We start from the raw sequence: 18985 nt of genomic DNA on the forward strand, positions 1-18985 counted from the left end.
GGCCTGCAGTTCCTTAACAGATGTAGGGCGAGGAAGGGCATCGATTGCAGCGACAGTTTGCTGAAGCAGATGAATACCATCCTGAGAGAGTTGAAACCCCAAGTACGTGATAGATGCCTGAAAAAATTTTGATTTCTGAAGATTACACTTAAGACCGGCAGTTTGTAAGACATGAAAAAGTGTGCGGGGATTTTGAAGATGTTCGTCAGTGACAACAATGCCGTCCTGGTAACCCCGAATGGCAATCGTTGGTATTGATAGAGGCCGAAAGGCCTGTTATGGACCAGAAACTACCGGGAAGCAGTGTCGAGAGGAAGTTGATGATAAGCTTCTGCCTGGTCAAGTTTAGAAAAATACTGGCCTCCAGCAAGTTTAGTGAACAATTCTTCAGGTCGAGGCATAGGGTAAGTGTCAATAAGGCATTGAGCATTTACAGTGGCTTTGAAATCGCCACAAAGACAAATATCACCATTTGGCTTAGCAACAACAACGACAGGAGGGGACCACTCACTGGAAGTGATAGGAAGCAAGACCCCTGAAGCAGCTCCCGTTTGACCTGATCACGAAGGGCCACAGGAATGGGCCAAGCCCGAAGAAACATAGGCCGAGCAGTGGGTTTGAGTGTGATATGAGCTTCAAAGTCGTTTGCACAACCTAAACAGGAGAAAAAAAGGGACGAAAATGTCATCGACCAGGAATCCAATTGAGCATAAGGAATAGCATCAGAGACGATTTGACAGAGTCATCTATGGAGAACCCAAAAACACGAAAGACATCAAAACCAAAAAGATTCTCCACGTTACTATGGTCAACCACAAATATGGGAACAGTGCGAACGACAGATTTGTAAGATACCTCAGCATCAAATTGTCCCAAGAGAGAAATCTTCTGTTTATTGTACGTCCGTAATTGCCTAGTGACAGGTGACAGGATTGGAGAACCCAACTGAAGATACGTCTGAGAATTGATGATAGTGGCAGCAGAACCAGTATCCACCTGCATGCGAACATCTCGACCAAGTGTTTGGACAGTGAGGAATAACTTCCCTGAAAGGGAAGAAGCACAATTGACAGACAACACAGAATCAGAATTAGCGTCATGTTCATGAACATCATGTATACGGTCGGATTTGCAAACGGATGACACACAACCCTTTTTTTTGCATTTGTGACACATGGCCCAACGTTGTGGACAATCTTCTCGTAAATGTTTCGTAAAACACCGCGGACATGAAGGAAGTTGCCGTGGGTTTTGCTGCAGTTTCTTAGAGGGTTGTTTACGGTTAGGCCGAGGCTGCACTTGGGAGCGTACTGTGGCCACGTCGGCCGGCGGAGACACGCCACACGCTTCGTCAACATCGCACAGAGGTTGTATTTCCCTGACGTCGCCCCATGCCTCTATTTGCGCTCCAGCGGGGCGAGAAATTTCAAAAGACTGAGTGATGGATAGGACTTCATCTAAAGTCAGATTTTCCAACTGAAGGCCACATTGCCTAACTCTTTTGTCAGGCGCTGACCGGATAATAGCATCCCGTACCATGGAATCGGTGTAGGTTTCTTTGTGAACTTCAGTAACAAATTGACACTTTCTACTGAGGCCGTGAAGTTCAGCAGCCCAAGTGCGATAGGATTGATTCCGTTGTTTTTGACAATATTCAAAGGAGCCAATTGCGACAACAACCGATACATTTGAGGTGAAATCCATGAAAGGAACAGAGACTTACATGTTTGTTTGTCCGCGACATGAAATGCCAAGAAGTGCTGTCGAAAACATTTTTCATAATCCTCGTCGTAAGGAGGAAAAGGAGGTAGAGGCAACGACGAAATCACGAATCGCATTTGTGAGAAGCGGTTGCTGTTCTATGGGACCTTGCAATAGTTGCTCTAAAGTAGCCATGGAAACATGTGGATCAATGATGGAAAAGAAAAATCCCATCCTCGTCCCCAATTGTTACAACTTCAAGTTGAACAAATATATTTCAAGGAAGACGCAATACATGAAAGTCACAGATCAAGTAAACAGAGTAAGACGTGTGTACACTTTAACAGTCAAATCATAACTGAGTCCGAGTCTAGTGGCCGCTGGCTGGCTGGCCGCTTAGGTGGCACTGCTGCTGCTGCATGGCTGGCAGATAGCCCCGCATGTAGACAACGCGCGTAACTGCGCGGCGGCACTTTGAAAGATCGGCGAGTCACAATACACAGAATGCGCAAAGGAGTTACTCGCCACATGAATGATTCAAAATACTTGAAATTTCAAAACCGTAAGTGAAAATAGCGGAATATATCAACAGAATATGGCAGAACTGACAATATCTTAACATCTGGAAAGTAGGTTAAAGTAAAACCTGAAAAAGTAAAATAATTCTGAACAGAACAGAAAAAAGTTCAAGGTGTTCATGTAGGCCTATCTGTGATCCACAGTTGGCCAAAATTAGAAGAAAGAGAAAAATCCCATTTCAAGCCTTATTAAAATGTAAATTAATGAAATCAGTTATATACATAGTATTTCCATTTCTGTCACTAAAATATACTTAAAAGTGACGCAGATAATAGCTGGACAAAACTGTTATACAACATTCCAGTAAATTTTTCATAACACTTGCAGAAAGTTTAGGAGCCAAAAATAAATGTCAAGCAAAGAAGCATCAGATTTGATAAGGTTGAATGCATTTATGGAAGAAGGATTTTGATATAAAGAAATCAGATTATGAAATTGTTACAGCACTAAAAACTGTAGGTAATCTGACTACACAGCTGTATGTACTGGTATTAAAGTATGGAAATCTTGTTGTGGTTTGACAACTTCACCACTTCTTCTCCCTTAGCTGCATTTGAGAGTTATGCATCATACCTTCTTTCAATTTGCATGGCAGTGCTGCCTTTTCATTCTCCTTTTGTGGATATATGATGCACTGAGAAACATCACCATCAATTGTGAGATTGTAGCATCTGTTCATGCTTCTGACATCTGTTGATCTTCAGGTGAGTCAGATTTATCTGTGCTGTTGGCCCACTTTGTCTGTATGAACATTCACAAAAACTGTCTCACTGGTTTCTCTCATATTTTCTTAAATGTGGGCTCAGCGAAAGTGTGCATTAGGCTCTTATGGTTCTCAGTGCGTCATATCAATTTTGGGGGAATATTTATAGGAATATTTTTTGGCACCAACACATGCAATTATTGAAGAACTATGTTATGACCTGTTTCCAGACTGCTTCTCAAGCTACCGTTCAAGGTGATCATAACATCATGGGCATAATTATACTGCTAGAGCTAAGACTTACTAATTATCTTATAGCTTTGTTAGGTATAAATCGAACATCAAATCCCATAACACAGAATCACTGGCCACCTGTGAAGATCTCTTTTTTAAATGTTGACCTGGGAATGTGCCAATTCCTTCTCTTTTCTGTCAGTGGTTTTTCAGATTGATGAACAGTGCTGCAGGGCAATCCAACTCCTTCATTTAGTTAAAAAGCTCTTGTCACCAAAGACTGTCAAACATCTCAGCAATGTCTGTCACAGATATTATATATTTGCTTGGAATGTTTCTTGCTAAAGTTATTCATTGTTTACAGCATCCTCTGTTGACTTCTGTTTTCTAAAACCAATATTATTAGCCCATAAAAGGGTAGTCAAACATATGTTGGTGTCCATTGGTAGACAGCAAGTAGACCATGGTTCAGATAATGTAGCATCCTAACTCTGCCATTCCTGTACATATCCTCCACCATAGGTTTATTGTTGACAAGATTGACTTATTCCAAAGATAGTGCAACATTCATTCAGTGAATGGTAGGTAGAAAAATGATTTGCACAGGAATAATACATCCTTATCTAATGCATAGAATGGCATGCACTATTCAGCAGGTTTCAATTTCAGTAAGCTTCCATCAGAACTGAAAAAAACTGAGTGATAAATTCCAAGTGTTCAAATCCAAATTGCAAGGTTGCCTTGTGGCACACTCCCATACAGAAGTTCTGTACAGAAGTGCCTCACAATGGTTACGAACTTTTCTCACTAATGTGTTATTTGTTCTTGTAATCTCTCTTTTTGTGTGTGTTTCAACTTGTTTGTGTATTTTTTTATTTAAATCAGTATTCTGTAAACACTGTAAGCCTACTGGTTCCTTCCATGATGAAGTAGCTTTGGCTTGCATAGTCCTTTCACATCTCCTGATCAGTTTTTACATCATTAGGTGCTCTCAGACAAACCATTCTCTCTTATTTCACAACAGAATGTGAAATATTTTGTCCTCATTGGCAGGCTATTACATATCGAGTTTAATTTTATGAGTTAGAATGAAAGTGCTCACACATATAAGATTCATTGACCTACCTTATCATTTTAATTTTAAAAATTATAAATTATCTTGGTGGATTTGAGTTGCTTGTGTACTGTGACAAATACACTTTCTCCATTCCCCATTAGCCTATTCTTTTGACATGCATTTAAATTTTCACCAAAAATCTCACTTCTGTCAGCTTCAGGTTTTAACCAGCTTTCTGTGTCTAATATAATGTGAGTTTCACAGCTTTTTAGGACCATTTCTAACTCAAGCACTTCGTCGCAAATGCTTTGACAGTTAGCCACTACAATTTTAATACTCTTGCCTGTGGGGGGCGTTTCCTTGGATCTTATAGTTATACTTTGGGTCTCCTACAACCTGTGTTATCTGGACTGGATGGACTGTCACCTAATCTAAAAGATCATTGTGTGCACACACACACACACACACACAAAATCAGCTACCTGGGTAACTGTCTCTAATATGTAATACACACATGACCAATTTAGAGTATCCTTACAGTTCTCAACCCTGTGGCACACGTCCGGGAAGTCACAACCCAGGTGTCAAAAAACATGGTCTCTTGTTCAGGTCTTCCACTTGACATAGAACTAGTGGGCCAAGGTCTGTTCTGGTGGCAAAGCTACAGATTGTGAGCTTTGTTAAGCTGGTATTTTCAACCTTCTCTGCCAGTCACTGGAATAATTCAAGTATGACAGCAGAGCCCAGATGACAGGCATTGTTTGTCCATGTGCTCCACAATCTGCCATTGGCTACATCCTGTTCCCTAAGTAGCTCTGCCAGAATAGCCTGTTTACAATGAAGAATGATGCCCCAGGGATACACACTGCCTGCACATGGTGTTCCTTCCCATCCCTTTCTGCCGTTTCCCTAAGGAGTACCATTATTTACTGGATGTTTGAACTGCTGTTGAGTAATAGACATTATCGGTCTGTATTTGCTTCACCTTGAAAAGGTGGAAATCAGCACTTCGAACTTGTTAGGTTTTGGGGATGGGTGTATCATCCTGAGTTCTCCCTGGTCCTTTTCTCCTCTATACAGGACAACTAGGTCTACCATTGACACACCACTCACAGGCAAGTGGACAAATAGTGATAGATCATGTATTTCCTGTAGAAGTCACAGTATCCACAGAAGAGGACAGTACTTGAACTACTATTAGTATCTCTAGTACATAACTGTCAGTAGCCCTCTCTACATACTCAGCTCCATAGCTTCCAATCATTGGGCAGAAGTCAGAACAATTTCCAGTTATATACGAACTGCATTTAACTCATCCCATGCCTGAGAACAGCATTCACAGTGAGGATGCATGGCGACTGATGCATTATTTTACAGATCAGTAAAAATATATTACAATAATGAAAAAATTTACTACAAAATTTACTGTTTCTGAAACGTTTTTCAGCTTATCATCATTAACAAATTCAATAATAAACACATGATGAATGCAGACAATTTACGCTGAAGTGTCAAAGAAACTGGTATAGGCATGCATATTCAAACACAGAGACATGTAAACATGGTTGGTAGGTGAATGAATCTTATGTGTGTGAACATTTTCATTTTAATTCATACAATTAAACCTAATATGTTATAGCCTGCCAATGAGGACAAAATATTTCACACTCTGTTGTGAATTAAGAGAGAATGGTTTGTCTAAGAGCAGCTAATGATGTAAAAACTGAGAAGGGGATGTGAAAGAAGGACTATGCAAGCCAAAGCTACTTCACTATGGAACTAGTCAGATCAGTTATTGCTGCTACAATGGCAGGTTATCAAGATTTAAATGAATTTGAATGTGGTGGTATAGTCAGCGCGTGATGGATGGGACATAGCATCTCCAAGGTAGCAATGAAGTGGGGATTTTCCCATACGATCATTTCACGAGTGGACCATGAATATCAGGAATCTGGTAAAACATCAAATCTCTGACATCGTTGCAGCCAGAAAAAGATTCTGCGAGAACGAGACCAATGATGACTGAAGAGAATCGTTCAACATGATGGAAGTGTAACCCTTCTGCAAATTGCTGCAGATTTCAACGCTAGGTCATCAACAAGAGTCAGCGTGTGAACCATTCAACGAAACATTATTAATATTGGCTTTCTGGGCCAAAGGCCCACTTGTGTACTCTTGATGACTGTATGACACAAAGCTTTACGGCTTGCCTGGGCCCATCGACACCAACATTGGACTCTTGATGACTGGAAACACGTGGCCTGGTCAAACGAGTCTTGTTTCAGATTACATCGAGCAGATGGATGTGTACAGGTATGGAGACAACCTCATGAATCCATGGACCCTGCATGTCAGCAGGGAACAGTTCAAGCTGGTGGAGGCTCTGTAATGGTATGGAGCGTGTGCAGTTGGCGCTATATGGGACCCATGACACATCTAGATATGACTCTGACAGGTGACACGTATGTAAGCAACTTGCCTGATCACCTACATCTATTCATGTCCATTGTGCAATCCGATGTACTTGAGCAATTCCAGCATGACAATGCAACACCCCACACATCCAGAATTGCTACAAGGTGGCTCCAGGAACACTCTTCTGAGTTTAAACACTTCTGCTGGCCATCAAACTTCCCAGACATGAACGTTATTGAGCATTCTGGGATGCCTTGCTTCGTGCTGTTTAGAAGAGAACTCCACCCCCTCATACTCTTATTGATTTATGGACAGCCCTGCAGGATTCATGGTGTCAGTTCCCTCCAGAACCACTTCAGACATTAGTCGAGTCCATGCCACATTGTGTTACGGCACTTCTGCTTGCTCCCTCACGGGGGTCCTACACGATATTAGGCAGGTGTATCTGTTTCTTTGGCTCTTCAGTATACATCACTGTTAAAAGAGAAGACTAACATGACATGATATGTTAGTTATTTACAGTAACTGTAAATTATAAATGCCAATTTTCTACAAAAGAGGTTTAGCACAACACTCATAATTTACAAAGATTCTTGAAAAAGTACTTTTGTAAGTTTCCTAAAACAACATTCGTAACATACAAAAGCTCTCAAAAATCTATGTTTATTTCCACACATATATACACTGAAATTCAGGGTGACTGATTCTTTGAATGATGATACTATTGCTAAAATTGTATAAATCACAAATGTTGATCTCAGCTGATACTGTAGCTCAAAATACATTTTTGTGGCTTGTCATAAATGAAAATATACAACACATCATGACACAAATATGGGTTTGGTACAATCAAAATGTAAAAGAAGTTTAAATTTATATCAATTGTATAGAGCTAAGTTTTTGAGGGAATTTTATCTGACACATATTATTTTACTTAGACACAAAGGAAATACCAGTATGTGGGTTGTGTACATAAATATAAGTAAACAGTGTGCAAATTGCATGGATTTTGCACCTAGCTTGTTTTGTGTTGCCTTTTACACTAGTGTGCCAAACGTGAATACTGCAGCATGTCCTCTGCTCAGGGTGGTTTAAAATAATTAAGCCTCCGAACAACATCTTAAGATTTTTGTTTACATCTTCTGACATTATTTGCTTTCTTAAGATATATGTTAGGTAGCACTTCCTAGCATGAAATATGAGGAACATCATTCATTCGAGTACAAATTTCAATTGATTTGGTCCATGTTACACCATTATGATATGAGTCATTCTCTGCCGTTTACCTGTGAAACCACAGTGATAATCATTGCATCTTTTGGTATTGTACATATGCTGTTCAACTACAGTCTGACTCAACAATACATATTTCATATAACAGCAGGTCTATCATTTCGTTAGTTGAGTTGCACACAATCTCTATTGTACTATGTGTTTACAGTGCTTGTGTCCACTACATTTACTGTTGCCAACTGTTTTGCAATGCTTCTCCTAGCTCTATTTACATCCTATCACCTCTTGCACATTGAATATAATCATTTATACAAGGTAAGAATTCTGCAGCACTGCACGTTTTGGAATCTGTATCCTGCATGACGTCACTGTAAAGTTGCAAGTGACGGCCCATTTAAGAACAGCCATTCACATCTCCTCAGTAAATTTGTGTACATGGAAGCAATAAACACCAATGTCCTTTCTTTGGTTAATTTGGACACATATGTAACCATGGCCATGAATAATAATAAACTTGGTAAAACTTCACTTACAAGCCCATACTTTTGTCATTTAACATTATTTGCCAAAACAGTTACATCTAAACTCTCATATGGCAGATAAATAAATACAAGGATAGTTGTTTGTAATTAGTCCAGCTGCTTATGACAAAACAGGAATTATCCATACTAGTCCATCCGGTTTTAGTTAAGTTAGTAATATATAAATTAAATCACACACCTTCTTAGTTGCAATGTTAGTGTTTACCACCTGAAGTCTCTGCAGGCATGCTGCACTATGGAGAAACTTTATGCTAGCGTCAGTAAATGTGAAGACACAATATACAAACGAAAAACCATAATAACTCCTGTACCTTCATACATAATAATGGTTATAATAAAATCACCATCTCTCAGACAAATTATGTACACACACCAAATGTATCAGTGATTGTCATTTTCATTTGATATTCACAATGCTTTCCAAAATATTGCTGTCATTCTCACTTTTTTGCAATAAATGCAAGCCACTCATTTGAATGTACTTCACTCACTTGCATTGCCATAGCCCTCGTAAGCTGTATGATTTCAGTTTTATGAATGACCCAAAGATTATGTGTTACTGTTAGTATGATGATGCATAGTATTACTGTCATTTTTTGCATATGTATAAGTTAACCATGAAATTTTGATGGAGGTCTTTGTAGCAATATAAACCTGTAATACTCTTAGAGTTTTGAAAACATAACAGGTATGAGATGTGATAAAAAAAGTAATGTGAATTTTTTAGTTTAGTGGGCTTTATACATCTGATCTTGTTTGGTACACATATTCCTGATATATGTTTGAATTTTCGGCTTTTTGAATTTTTTTAGTTTATTGTTGATAGTCGAGAAGGTTATACAAGTTTTTGAGTGCTCAGCAAAAAAGATGGATCAAAGAATTTGCATTAAATTTTACTTGATAAATGGAATAAAATGCAGCACTACATACAAAATGTTGACTGTGGCTATTGGCAAATCTTCTACGAGTAAGACAAAAGAGTTTATGAGTGGTATAAATGCTTGAAAGAGGGTCGAGAAGACACTGAAGACAACAACCATCATGAACACTCTAGCACATCAATTACTGAAGACAATGTGGAAGAAATAAAGAACACAGTTCTGGAAAATTGCCGAATCACCGACAGAGAGGTTGCTGAAGATGTCAGGATATCCTTTGGCTAATTCGCATTTTTTTCCCAGATGTTTTGGGCTCAAAAAGTGTAGCAGAAAAGTTTGTTACGAAACTGTTGAATTTCAACCAAAAATGATGTGTAGATATCGCTCAGGAATTGCTGAATGAAGCTGACAATGATGCAGAAAGTCTAAAGAAGATTATAACAGGTGACACAATGTCAGTGTATGGGTATGATGTCAAACCCGAGGCCCAATTGTGCCAATGGGAACTGCCTTCCCAACGAAAACCACCTAAAGAGCCAAGACTGAAAAAAAAATTGATGAGTTCGATCACATGTGAACCTCCTTCTTACCATTTCCTTTGATTACAATGGGATAGTGCATTATGAATACCTGCCTTATGGTCATTAAAGAATACAACCTGGAAGAAGTTATGCAACATTTGTGTGGAGCAATCTGAAGTAAATGATCAGAATTGTGGCAGAATGACTCATGAAAATAGCATCACGATAATGCTCCTGCTCACACATCAGTGTTTATTTGCGTGCGCGGTTGTAGGTGAGCCGCCAGTAGTGGTGGATGTGGGGAGAGAGATGGCGGAGTTTTGAGAACGGATGATCTGGACATGTGTCCATCGAGATAATAAAAACAGGTCACTGAAGGAACTTAACACCCTAACAAAAGGGGACAAAGTTGATGTTGAAGAAGGAATAAAGTCTCTTTCAGAAATACAAACATTCCCTTTACTTCTTGATTACACCTTCTACATTCCGTAATGGAGGTTTATCATAATAATGTATGCTCCAGAATACAACAGTCACATTTCTCTTATGACTTCTGGTTTATCACGTTTCATATGTCCTTGTTGACCTACTGCTCTCTTCAGAAGTATGTAATTTTAATGGTTCATGTGATCTGACTTCCAGTTTGCATTCGTAATCTTTGATGTTTTCTAGCTTTTTCTCAAATATATTGGCAAAATGCACCAAAACATTACACAGGTCGATTCAGAATGCTGATTTTAAATAGTCTTGATTCCATGACCTTGTAGTAAATTGCTGCCTCTGTACTTACTTTTGTCTATCTCTTGAAGTTACATTCCGTGGTGGACCAGTAACAGTACCTACAACTTTTAATTGTATATGTTCGATAAAATTGTTCATGCCGTGAAAGAGATTCTACCATATCAATCTACCTTTCAATCTTCTGCACAGAACACAAATTTTCCTAATATAAAATCTATCTTTGTATTGCATTCATGAAGAAACCTTTTATCATAATTTCTTGATCTCATAAATTTATTGCAGCCTGCCTAACTATCTTATGTGTATACTCTGTCTGCTCTGTATAACATGCTTCTGCCATTAATTATCCATGAATTTACCATAACAGCTGAACTTTGTATTCGTTGCTTACTCATGTTCTCTCAGCCAAGTTAAAGGGACTGTTACTGGTCAATTTTAGTTTTCATGATCTTTCTTACTCTTCCTTTTTGTGGTTTGTTCATCAGATAACCATATCTCAGATGTTGCTGTTTGAATTCAAACTGTCTTCTTCTTTGACCATCAGGAAATTAGTTTCTCTGGTAGTCCAGTAGCATCCGTCCTTCATAGGCTTTCCTGGTGTAATAAGTCTTGAAAGTCTGTTTGGCTTTTGCTGCCAGCTATTAAAATCAACTCAGTTCGATATTTTGGCAATCCAACTGTTTGCCATCTTCAGGAAAATGCTGCTTCTGCTGATGAGTCCTGCTGAGAACTGAGAACTCAGCATCTTCTGAAGATGGTGAGCAGTTGGATTGCCGAAATATCAAATCGAGTTGATTTTATGATCCTGCAGCAAACCCGAAGAGACTTTCAAGCATCTGTTTCCACAACCAAGTCTACTGCAGCCATTGCCATGACTCTCATGTTGGCATGGTAATTGCTGTGATTGATCATTTTGTATGTGCAGTATGCCTTTATACATGTGCACTGTGCAACTGTACTACTCTATTACATGCCTTAAGATTTGTGAATAATGTGCCACGTTTGCCCTTCAATCTTCCTCAAGCAGGTCCAGGTCCAGCATGGATAATAATTTTTCTCTAATCTCTAATCATAGATTTTCTTTTAGAATCCAGAGTATTTCTATCTGCATCATTTCTTATTCCTAATATTTAGCTTTGTTTAAATATTTTTCTGAAATGCACCCTCGCATTTCTCACTCTCAAGTTAAATGGTTCTGGATTTAACATCTCCTTCCTTAAGTTTTCCTGTGTGTGCTTGTAAGAGCACTACTTGAGGAAAGCTTTCTGAAATCTTCATTCTGGTCAAATGCTTCTAACCCGCAAGGGCTTAATCTCTTTTTGCGTGTATCCACTGGAAAAATTAATTACTGATGCTCTGTCCAGCTTTGGAGTAGTATTCTCAAATGATCGAATAAATACAACAGGATCTGTATCCTTCTTCCCTGGTATGTATGTGTAGAAAAGTCAGTAGAGAAACATCCTATCCTCCATTTTGTGCTAAATTATCTATGAGAAACGTTCAGTAAATAATGCAATACATTTTTTTCTGAAAGCAGGCAAGTTTTGTTCATGATTTCACTACACCATGTTGTTCCCCATTCTTTTGTCTATAAAACCCTATTTTTCAACATAATCTCTGCTGAATGTGACGATCTCACGTCACTTTACTGGTAGGGCCTGTAGGTCTGCATGGTACCACTCTACTGGTCAACATCAGAGGCAACATCTTGCTGCAGCGATAAAAATTGTCATGATCAGCCTTGTGACACACAAGCAATTCCACACAGATGGTCCTTCATTGCTCTTTATACTCTTCCTGGGAATAGTCAAAATTTTTTCTAGCTATCCTACCTTTTCTGAACTTGTGCTTCAATCGTACTGCCCTTCGTCTGCATGAATTGAGTTTCTGTTGTTTGTTGTTCACTTTTACCACCAATTGAATTTTAGCAATGTCTGTGATTTTTACAAATGATTAATCATATTCCGTTTTCTCTTAAAAACTTTATTTTAAAAAAATTTAACACTCGAAACACACAATTTAAATTAAATGCACAGAAGCTAGCTATAATGGCGTATGTCACAATCAGTTCTTGATGTCAATAAAGTGGCTGTAAACCGCCATTGCTGAAAATGATGAATTAATGCTATGTTCTTACATGCTAAGCATAAAATCAGAAAATGTGCAAGAAAGCTTTTTGCATTTGCTTGCTACTAAATAAACAGTTCTAAAGAAATTGTTCAGGTTGCATGTGTTTCATATCACTTTTAAGAAACTTCTATAATTTTAAAAAGTAAAAAAATAATCTGATAGTTGCATGTATACAAGTTATTTAAATCATGTGTTACCAGATTTCACATTCCTGCATGAATTTTTAAATCTGTAGCTCATCTTAGACAAACCACTTTCTTTTCTTTGACAACAGAATGTGAAATATTTCATTACTCAGTGATAACAGTAAGAGTTTGAGTTTATGAACTAAAATGGGAAAGCTGATACACATAAGATTTACTCATCCAATTGACTTGCTTAATTTCGAAAATCGTAATTGCCTGTTCTTGGAAATGGCTACTTCCTCTTACATTAAGTCACTACAAAAGTGTTAGAAATTTTGTCTATAATGTTTTATATTCTTATCAGTTTATTGTCTCTGAAATGAAACAGCAGCACAGATAATAAACCAGTAAAGTAAAATAATTAATCTCTAGCTGAAGAAAAAGACAACAAAAAATGATGGGCCAGATTCAGTGGGTCTCGAGATCCATTAAGTTCTTTGAAAACTATGGGAGTGAGATACTACTTACTCTACGGAACATGGTAAATAGAAAAAAATGATGACTGGTTCAATACAGTGGTCTTTGCTCCTACTGGCTGCTACATAACAATTTCTCCAAAACTTTAGGAAAAGAAGTTTGGCCTGTAGAACTTACAACTTTCTTCTTCATAATAATCTTGTTTGCTATCTCCCATAATGTTGGTGTTCTGTGCTGCAGGAGACATGCATTGATAAATTGACTGAATTATGGACTAATTTGCACATGAGGAGCTTGCAAAATTTCTGCAGGAATGCGATCTGGACACAGAAATTTCATAGGCTTTAGTTTCAGTGCTGCTTCTGATTTTCTTCCTCTACAAATGGACACACTATTCCACCATCTTGATGTTAAGTCACATTCAGGATTAAATTTTCTTTCTATACATATTATGCTCCACAGATCAAAGTGAAGATTCTGTGCTACACACCTCTTCTTGTTATCCATTCTTACTTGCCACAAACTTTCTTTAAATTATTGCCTCAGATTCCTGTACCATTCCATAGTGTAAGCTTTTTCTTCCATAGTGCAGCTTGCTTTGATAAAATCTTTTTGTTCTTCAGACCTCTTTAGTTAATCTCTGGAGACCTGCATTCCATGAAGTTAGCCAGCTCAATCAAGTATGACAAATGGCCTGTTGGCTTCGGTCTCAGGTTCCTTGGCCAAGATTTGTTTGATAATTTTTCTGACGTTTCGCTGATATTGTCAAAGCTCCACCACCAGCTACATCACTAGTAATGGTGGGTGAAGCTTTGACAATGCCAGCCCCTTGTGGTCGTGAAACATTAGAATAATTATCAAACAAACATCAGCCAAAGAACTCAAGGCAGAAGCCAACAATTTGTCAACAAGTAGTCGTGAAAGCCTTAATAATTTTGCCGATCAAGTGTGCCTGACTGCCAATATTGCTTGTATTGTGTTCTGACTCGGTCTTTCGCTTTTGTGTCAATATTGTAACTAATGTCTACAGGCCCTATCAGAAAATATCATTTCTCAATTGGTTCCAGTCAGTATTTCTTGTATAATACTGTATTTTTTCCTTTGTATCTTCTTATACCCACAGTTCTGCAACTTTCAGAGTAATCAGTTATGACCGTATGTAGTAACACCGCTCCTCAGTGTCCAAATCTCAATCAATTCAGCTGCATGTTTAATTACTCTTGTGATGACTATCTCCAACTGTGCACCTGCTCTGCCTTTGAATATGGTTCTGCCTTTGAATATGGTTCTGCCTGTGTTGAACACCTCATTTTAAACTCTATTATGACATCCAGCAGTAGTATCTGGGTTTTTCCTTGTACTATACTGTGCCATAGTGGAGACCACATTTGCATCCATTGCACAAATAGCACTTTCCTTTGACCAGGATGACTAGCATCATAAAATTTATGTAATTACTCACCTATGATGCAGGTGAACTGGAAGTACATTATTACAATTATACAGCTTCAAAAGTTCGCTACAGTATTGTGCACTTTTAAATCTGAGTTATATTTGCTGAAGTTAACGACCACAGTCATTATTTTTGCTCTTTTTGATGACCTGTCCAGTGTGTGGCTTTCTGAAGCTCTCATAGACACAAAATGTTGGTTTTCAATTCCTCATAAACTTTCTATGCTCATGGATGTTGCTTCGACAACTCATACCATTTGAATGTATTATTTCTACATTCCTTCTGCCCATCTGTGGTTAATGGGTCAACAAATTGTTTGTAGAGGATGTCAATGTCATAAACTATATTTCATCTACTAAAAATACTAAGCAGTAGAGTTTCCAGGAGTTCTGGAGTGATTGGAAGATCTTTTGCCACTAACTGAAAACTACTGACAGCACCAGATACATGAACTGTTATAAATTCCCCTTTAGATTGTTTGCTTCGGATTATATTTCTGAATACTTATTTCAAATTCAATGCATCTTTCAGTTGGTCAAGACAAATTGTGGCTTTCATGCTCCTCATACATTTTTAATGGATCTGTGACTTGGCCTCTGTTTATTCCATTTTTACCATCTGAAAGCATTTAAGTGTTCTCTTTAGTTTCCTTTGCAATACTTACTGTGTGTCCTTGAATCTTCAGCTGACACATTGCCCACATTTTATAAAACATGACTTTATACAAAGTTATTTAAAAACATTCTTTTTGGTTTTTGAATATACCATATAATACAGAATATTTTTGAACAACTACTACTAACGTGTTACAAATTAGTTAATGCAGCCTGTCAATTTTGTTGCTGCATAGTTGCACTGGATCATATGGTGCATTTTCTGGTTTCCATTTAAAAGATCTACAATTGTTGCCGAGGATAGTTTTGTATGAGGTAAAGCTCCTGTCCACATCATCACATGGTGTCACAGGAGCATATTTGGAGATGGAGAGGTTACTACAGGCCAGCTTTGGTTCATTGTCTTCAAATGTTGTGGCATTCCCAGAAAGACTGTCATTAATTTTGCACATTGTAGAATAATCTATTGATTATGTCTAACTAGAAGTCTGTAATATGTGTATGCGAATAAGCTTATTTTAAATTGGTCTAAACTTGTAAATACTTTGACATGTCCTATATCCTTTAAAAAGAGATCTATGGATGAATAAAGCTACTACTACGTCTACTTCTGGAGAACAGCTTTGTAATTTGTTGTTCACTTTGTCAGCCACATTGACCATGAGCTCAACACAACTCTCTCTATGCATGTTGCACAATATCCAGTACCAGCAGCTTCCAGTCATGTAATGGCTTACCACTGAAAAATTGCCATTGTTGTATGCCAAGTTTCAAGACAAGGTATCTGTAAACTTCTTTCACACTATCGATAGCACTTGATTCATCGCTATAGGTCTCACAAAAGATTGTCTGTATTTCTGTGTACTAAGCAACACTAAGCCAAGAACCCCACATGTAAGAACAGGCTGAGGGAGGAGAGGCAGTGAAGGAGCTTAGTCCTGAATTTCTGCACCTGTATTGGATCTTTCACATAGATTTTTCTGCCAGAGGAAATTAATTTTTTCACATCAGGGTAATTTGATCGCACCTTTTCTGCAACCTTGTGCAATACATGTACTAGGCAAATGGTGTACTCCCTTTAGGGGTAGAGAGTCTGAAGCCCTGTGTCTACTTCAGCCTTGTGTGAAGCACCATCTGTTGTTGTTGTTGTTGTGATGATCTTCAGTCTGAAGACTGGTTTGATGCAGCTTTCCATGCTACTCTCTCCCATGCTAGCCTCTTCATTTCTGAATAACTATTGCAACCTACATCCTTCTGAATCTGCTTACTGCTTTCCTTTCTTGGTGCCCCTCTACATTCCAATATCCTTGTTTTGCATTTGTATCTTACTTTCAAGACACTGTCCATTCCATTCAACTGCTCTCCCAAGCCCTCTCCCAGGTCCTTTGCTTTCTCGACAGAGTTAGAGCATCGTTGTCAAACCTCAAAATTTTTATTTCTTCTCCCTGAACTTTAATGCCTGCTCCAAATTTTTCTTTTATTTCCTTTACTGCTTCTTTTCTTTCATGCCCCTTAACACTTATAACTGCTGTCTTCATTTCTGTACAAGTTGTAAATAGTCTTTTGCTCCCTATTTTACCCCTACTACTACATTCAGAACCTCAAAAGAGATTATTCCAATCAACATTGCCAAAAGTTTTCTGTAACTCTTAACCTATCTTCTAAGATAAGTCGTAGGGTCAGTATTCCCTGGTGTGTTTCTACATTTCTTTGAAATTCAAACTGATCTCCCCGAGGTCAGCTTCTACCAGTTTTTCCATTCTTCTGTAAAGAATTTGTGGTAGTATTTTGCAACCATTACTTATTACACTGATAGTTCCGTAATTTTCACACCTGTCAGCAACTGCTTTCTTTGTAATTGCAATTATTACTTGCTTCTTGAAGTATGAAGGTATTTCACCTGTCTCCTACATATTGCACACTGGATGGAAGAGTTTTGTCATGGCTGGCTCTCCCAAAGCTATCACTATGCTGTTCATAGTAGCTTACCCAAATTCCTATTTTCATATTCATTATTAAAACCCCCTCCTGGATTACAACTGCATGGCCATCTGTTACAAACAACGAAACATTGTCTCCGTCCATACCCTCCAGCCACACTCACTCCATAGAGTTGTGAAATGAAGTGGCTGTTGTTGAGTTGTTTACTCTCTTGAGAGCTTCACATATTAGGAAGAACATTTCTCCAGGCTTGTCAACTTTTAGAACATTAACAACAGCATTTGCAACATATTGCCAACCTACGTAAGTGGTTTCATCTAAGGACACTCAAGACATTTTGGTCAGCAACACTAGTTTGTTGAGCACCTCCTTGTAGGATACAAATAAATAGTTATCAATATAAATTCATCTAGAACTGGATGTGTGTTGTACTTCTCCAAAAACTGTCTGAAGCTTGGATCCATGGGCTTCTCCAGTGGGATGTTGCAAGACACCATCATTTCTCACAAGTCCTTGAAGAATGATTGCTCAGTTCAAGGTGGACCTGCCTGCTCAGATAACAGCATTTGTCTGCCATGGTTTTCAGCACTTCTCTTCATACAACAGCTGTGTTTGACAGTATTACAATGTTTTTGCATACTGAAGCATTTTCCTGCATTAACTTTAACTTCACGTATTCACAAAATACAATTTGCCATCAGTGCTGAAGAACTTCTCTCGATAGTTAAGAATGAAACCCAACTTCATACTGTTGGAGAACTTTACTTTTGGAATGTTGAACCAGGCTGAATAGTGTGACATTTAGTATATGTATTTATGTTTTCACCTTGAAAATTGAGTAACAGTTCATTATGGCAAGAGCTTGAGTGTGGCATATCACAATCAGTTTGTCTTCCTGCAGGAGTTGTGCAAGAAAAGTGGAGTCCTGTACTATACAGAGTGGCTGTTCATCATGTTTCTACATATTTAAAACAGAATGACAACATTTTGGCCCATCAATTGAATGAAAAAATTTTGAAACTTGGAAACAAAGTAAGTATTTCATTGATATGAGACTGTTTATTTTTGTGTACCCCTTTTTAAATTTGTTTTAATATTCTTCATTTTATTACAGCAGCTTCAGTCAGTACTTCTGAATTATGGAACATGAAGTGAAACTGGAAGGTATTACTTCTTGGCCATTTGGTTTAATGAGCACAATTTCCTATGAGATTATTTTTAACTATGTAACCTCTGATTTGTAATTATTGATAACTGTATATATTGTAAATGTTTATACTGACAGTGGTCATTGAATTTTTATTTTTGCTAAATACAATCAGTGCAGATGAAACTGGAATGAAGAAGTGAAGTATACTGCAACAAGTGTTACCTTTTTGCCGGAAATCCTGGCTGATACTTAATGACAATACCAGAACGACCATGTCAGGATAAATAATCCTTCACCAACTTCACAAATGGGGACTTCGTGAACATCTTCCAGTTCTTATTGACTCCATCCTTGTGGAGCGGTACTAGCACTACCATGTTGGTGATGCCCTGTCAGACAACTTTATTCGAGAGAATGGAGTATGACAAGTGTAGCATTGTTTGCAATAGATATCAGGAACTCCATTAAAATTTCATTGTTTGTGTATTATT

At 38.1% G+C, this 18985-nt stretch overlaps 1 protein-coding gene across 3 annotated transcripts in view; it reads left to right on the forward strand.

Annotated features, from left to right (window-relative positions):
* LOC126259660 (RNA polymerase II-associated protein 1) overlaps window positions 1–18985 on the forward strand; it is a 200129-nt gene extending 181144 nt beyond the window's left edge. For 2 of the 3 annotated variants that reach the window (XM_049956595.1, XM_049956597.1), the window contains 2 exons: window positions 18246–18376; window positions 18459–18985. In XM_049956595.1, the coding sequence (XP_049812552.1) occupies window positions 18246–18376; window positions 18459–18494 (167 nt within the window). In that variant the 3' untranslated portion in view covers window positions 18495–18985. The remainder of the gene's footprint in view (window positions 1–18245; window positions 18377–18458) is intronic. The other variant, XM_049956596.1, reaches the window with a different exon arrangement.

Source organism: Schistocerca nitens, chromosome 5, assembly GCF_023898315.1.
Source record: "Schistocerca nitens isolate TAMUIC-IGC-003100 chromosome 5, iqSchNite1.1, whole genome shotgun sequence".
Classification (NCBI taxonomy): Eukaryota; Metazoa; Arthropoda; class Insecta; order Orthoptera; family Acrididae; genus Schistocerca; species Schistocerca nitens.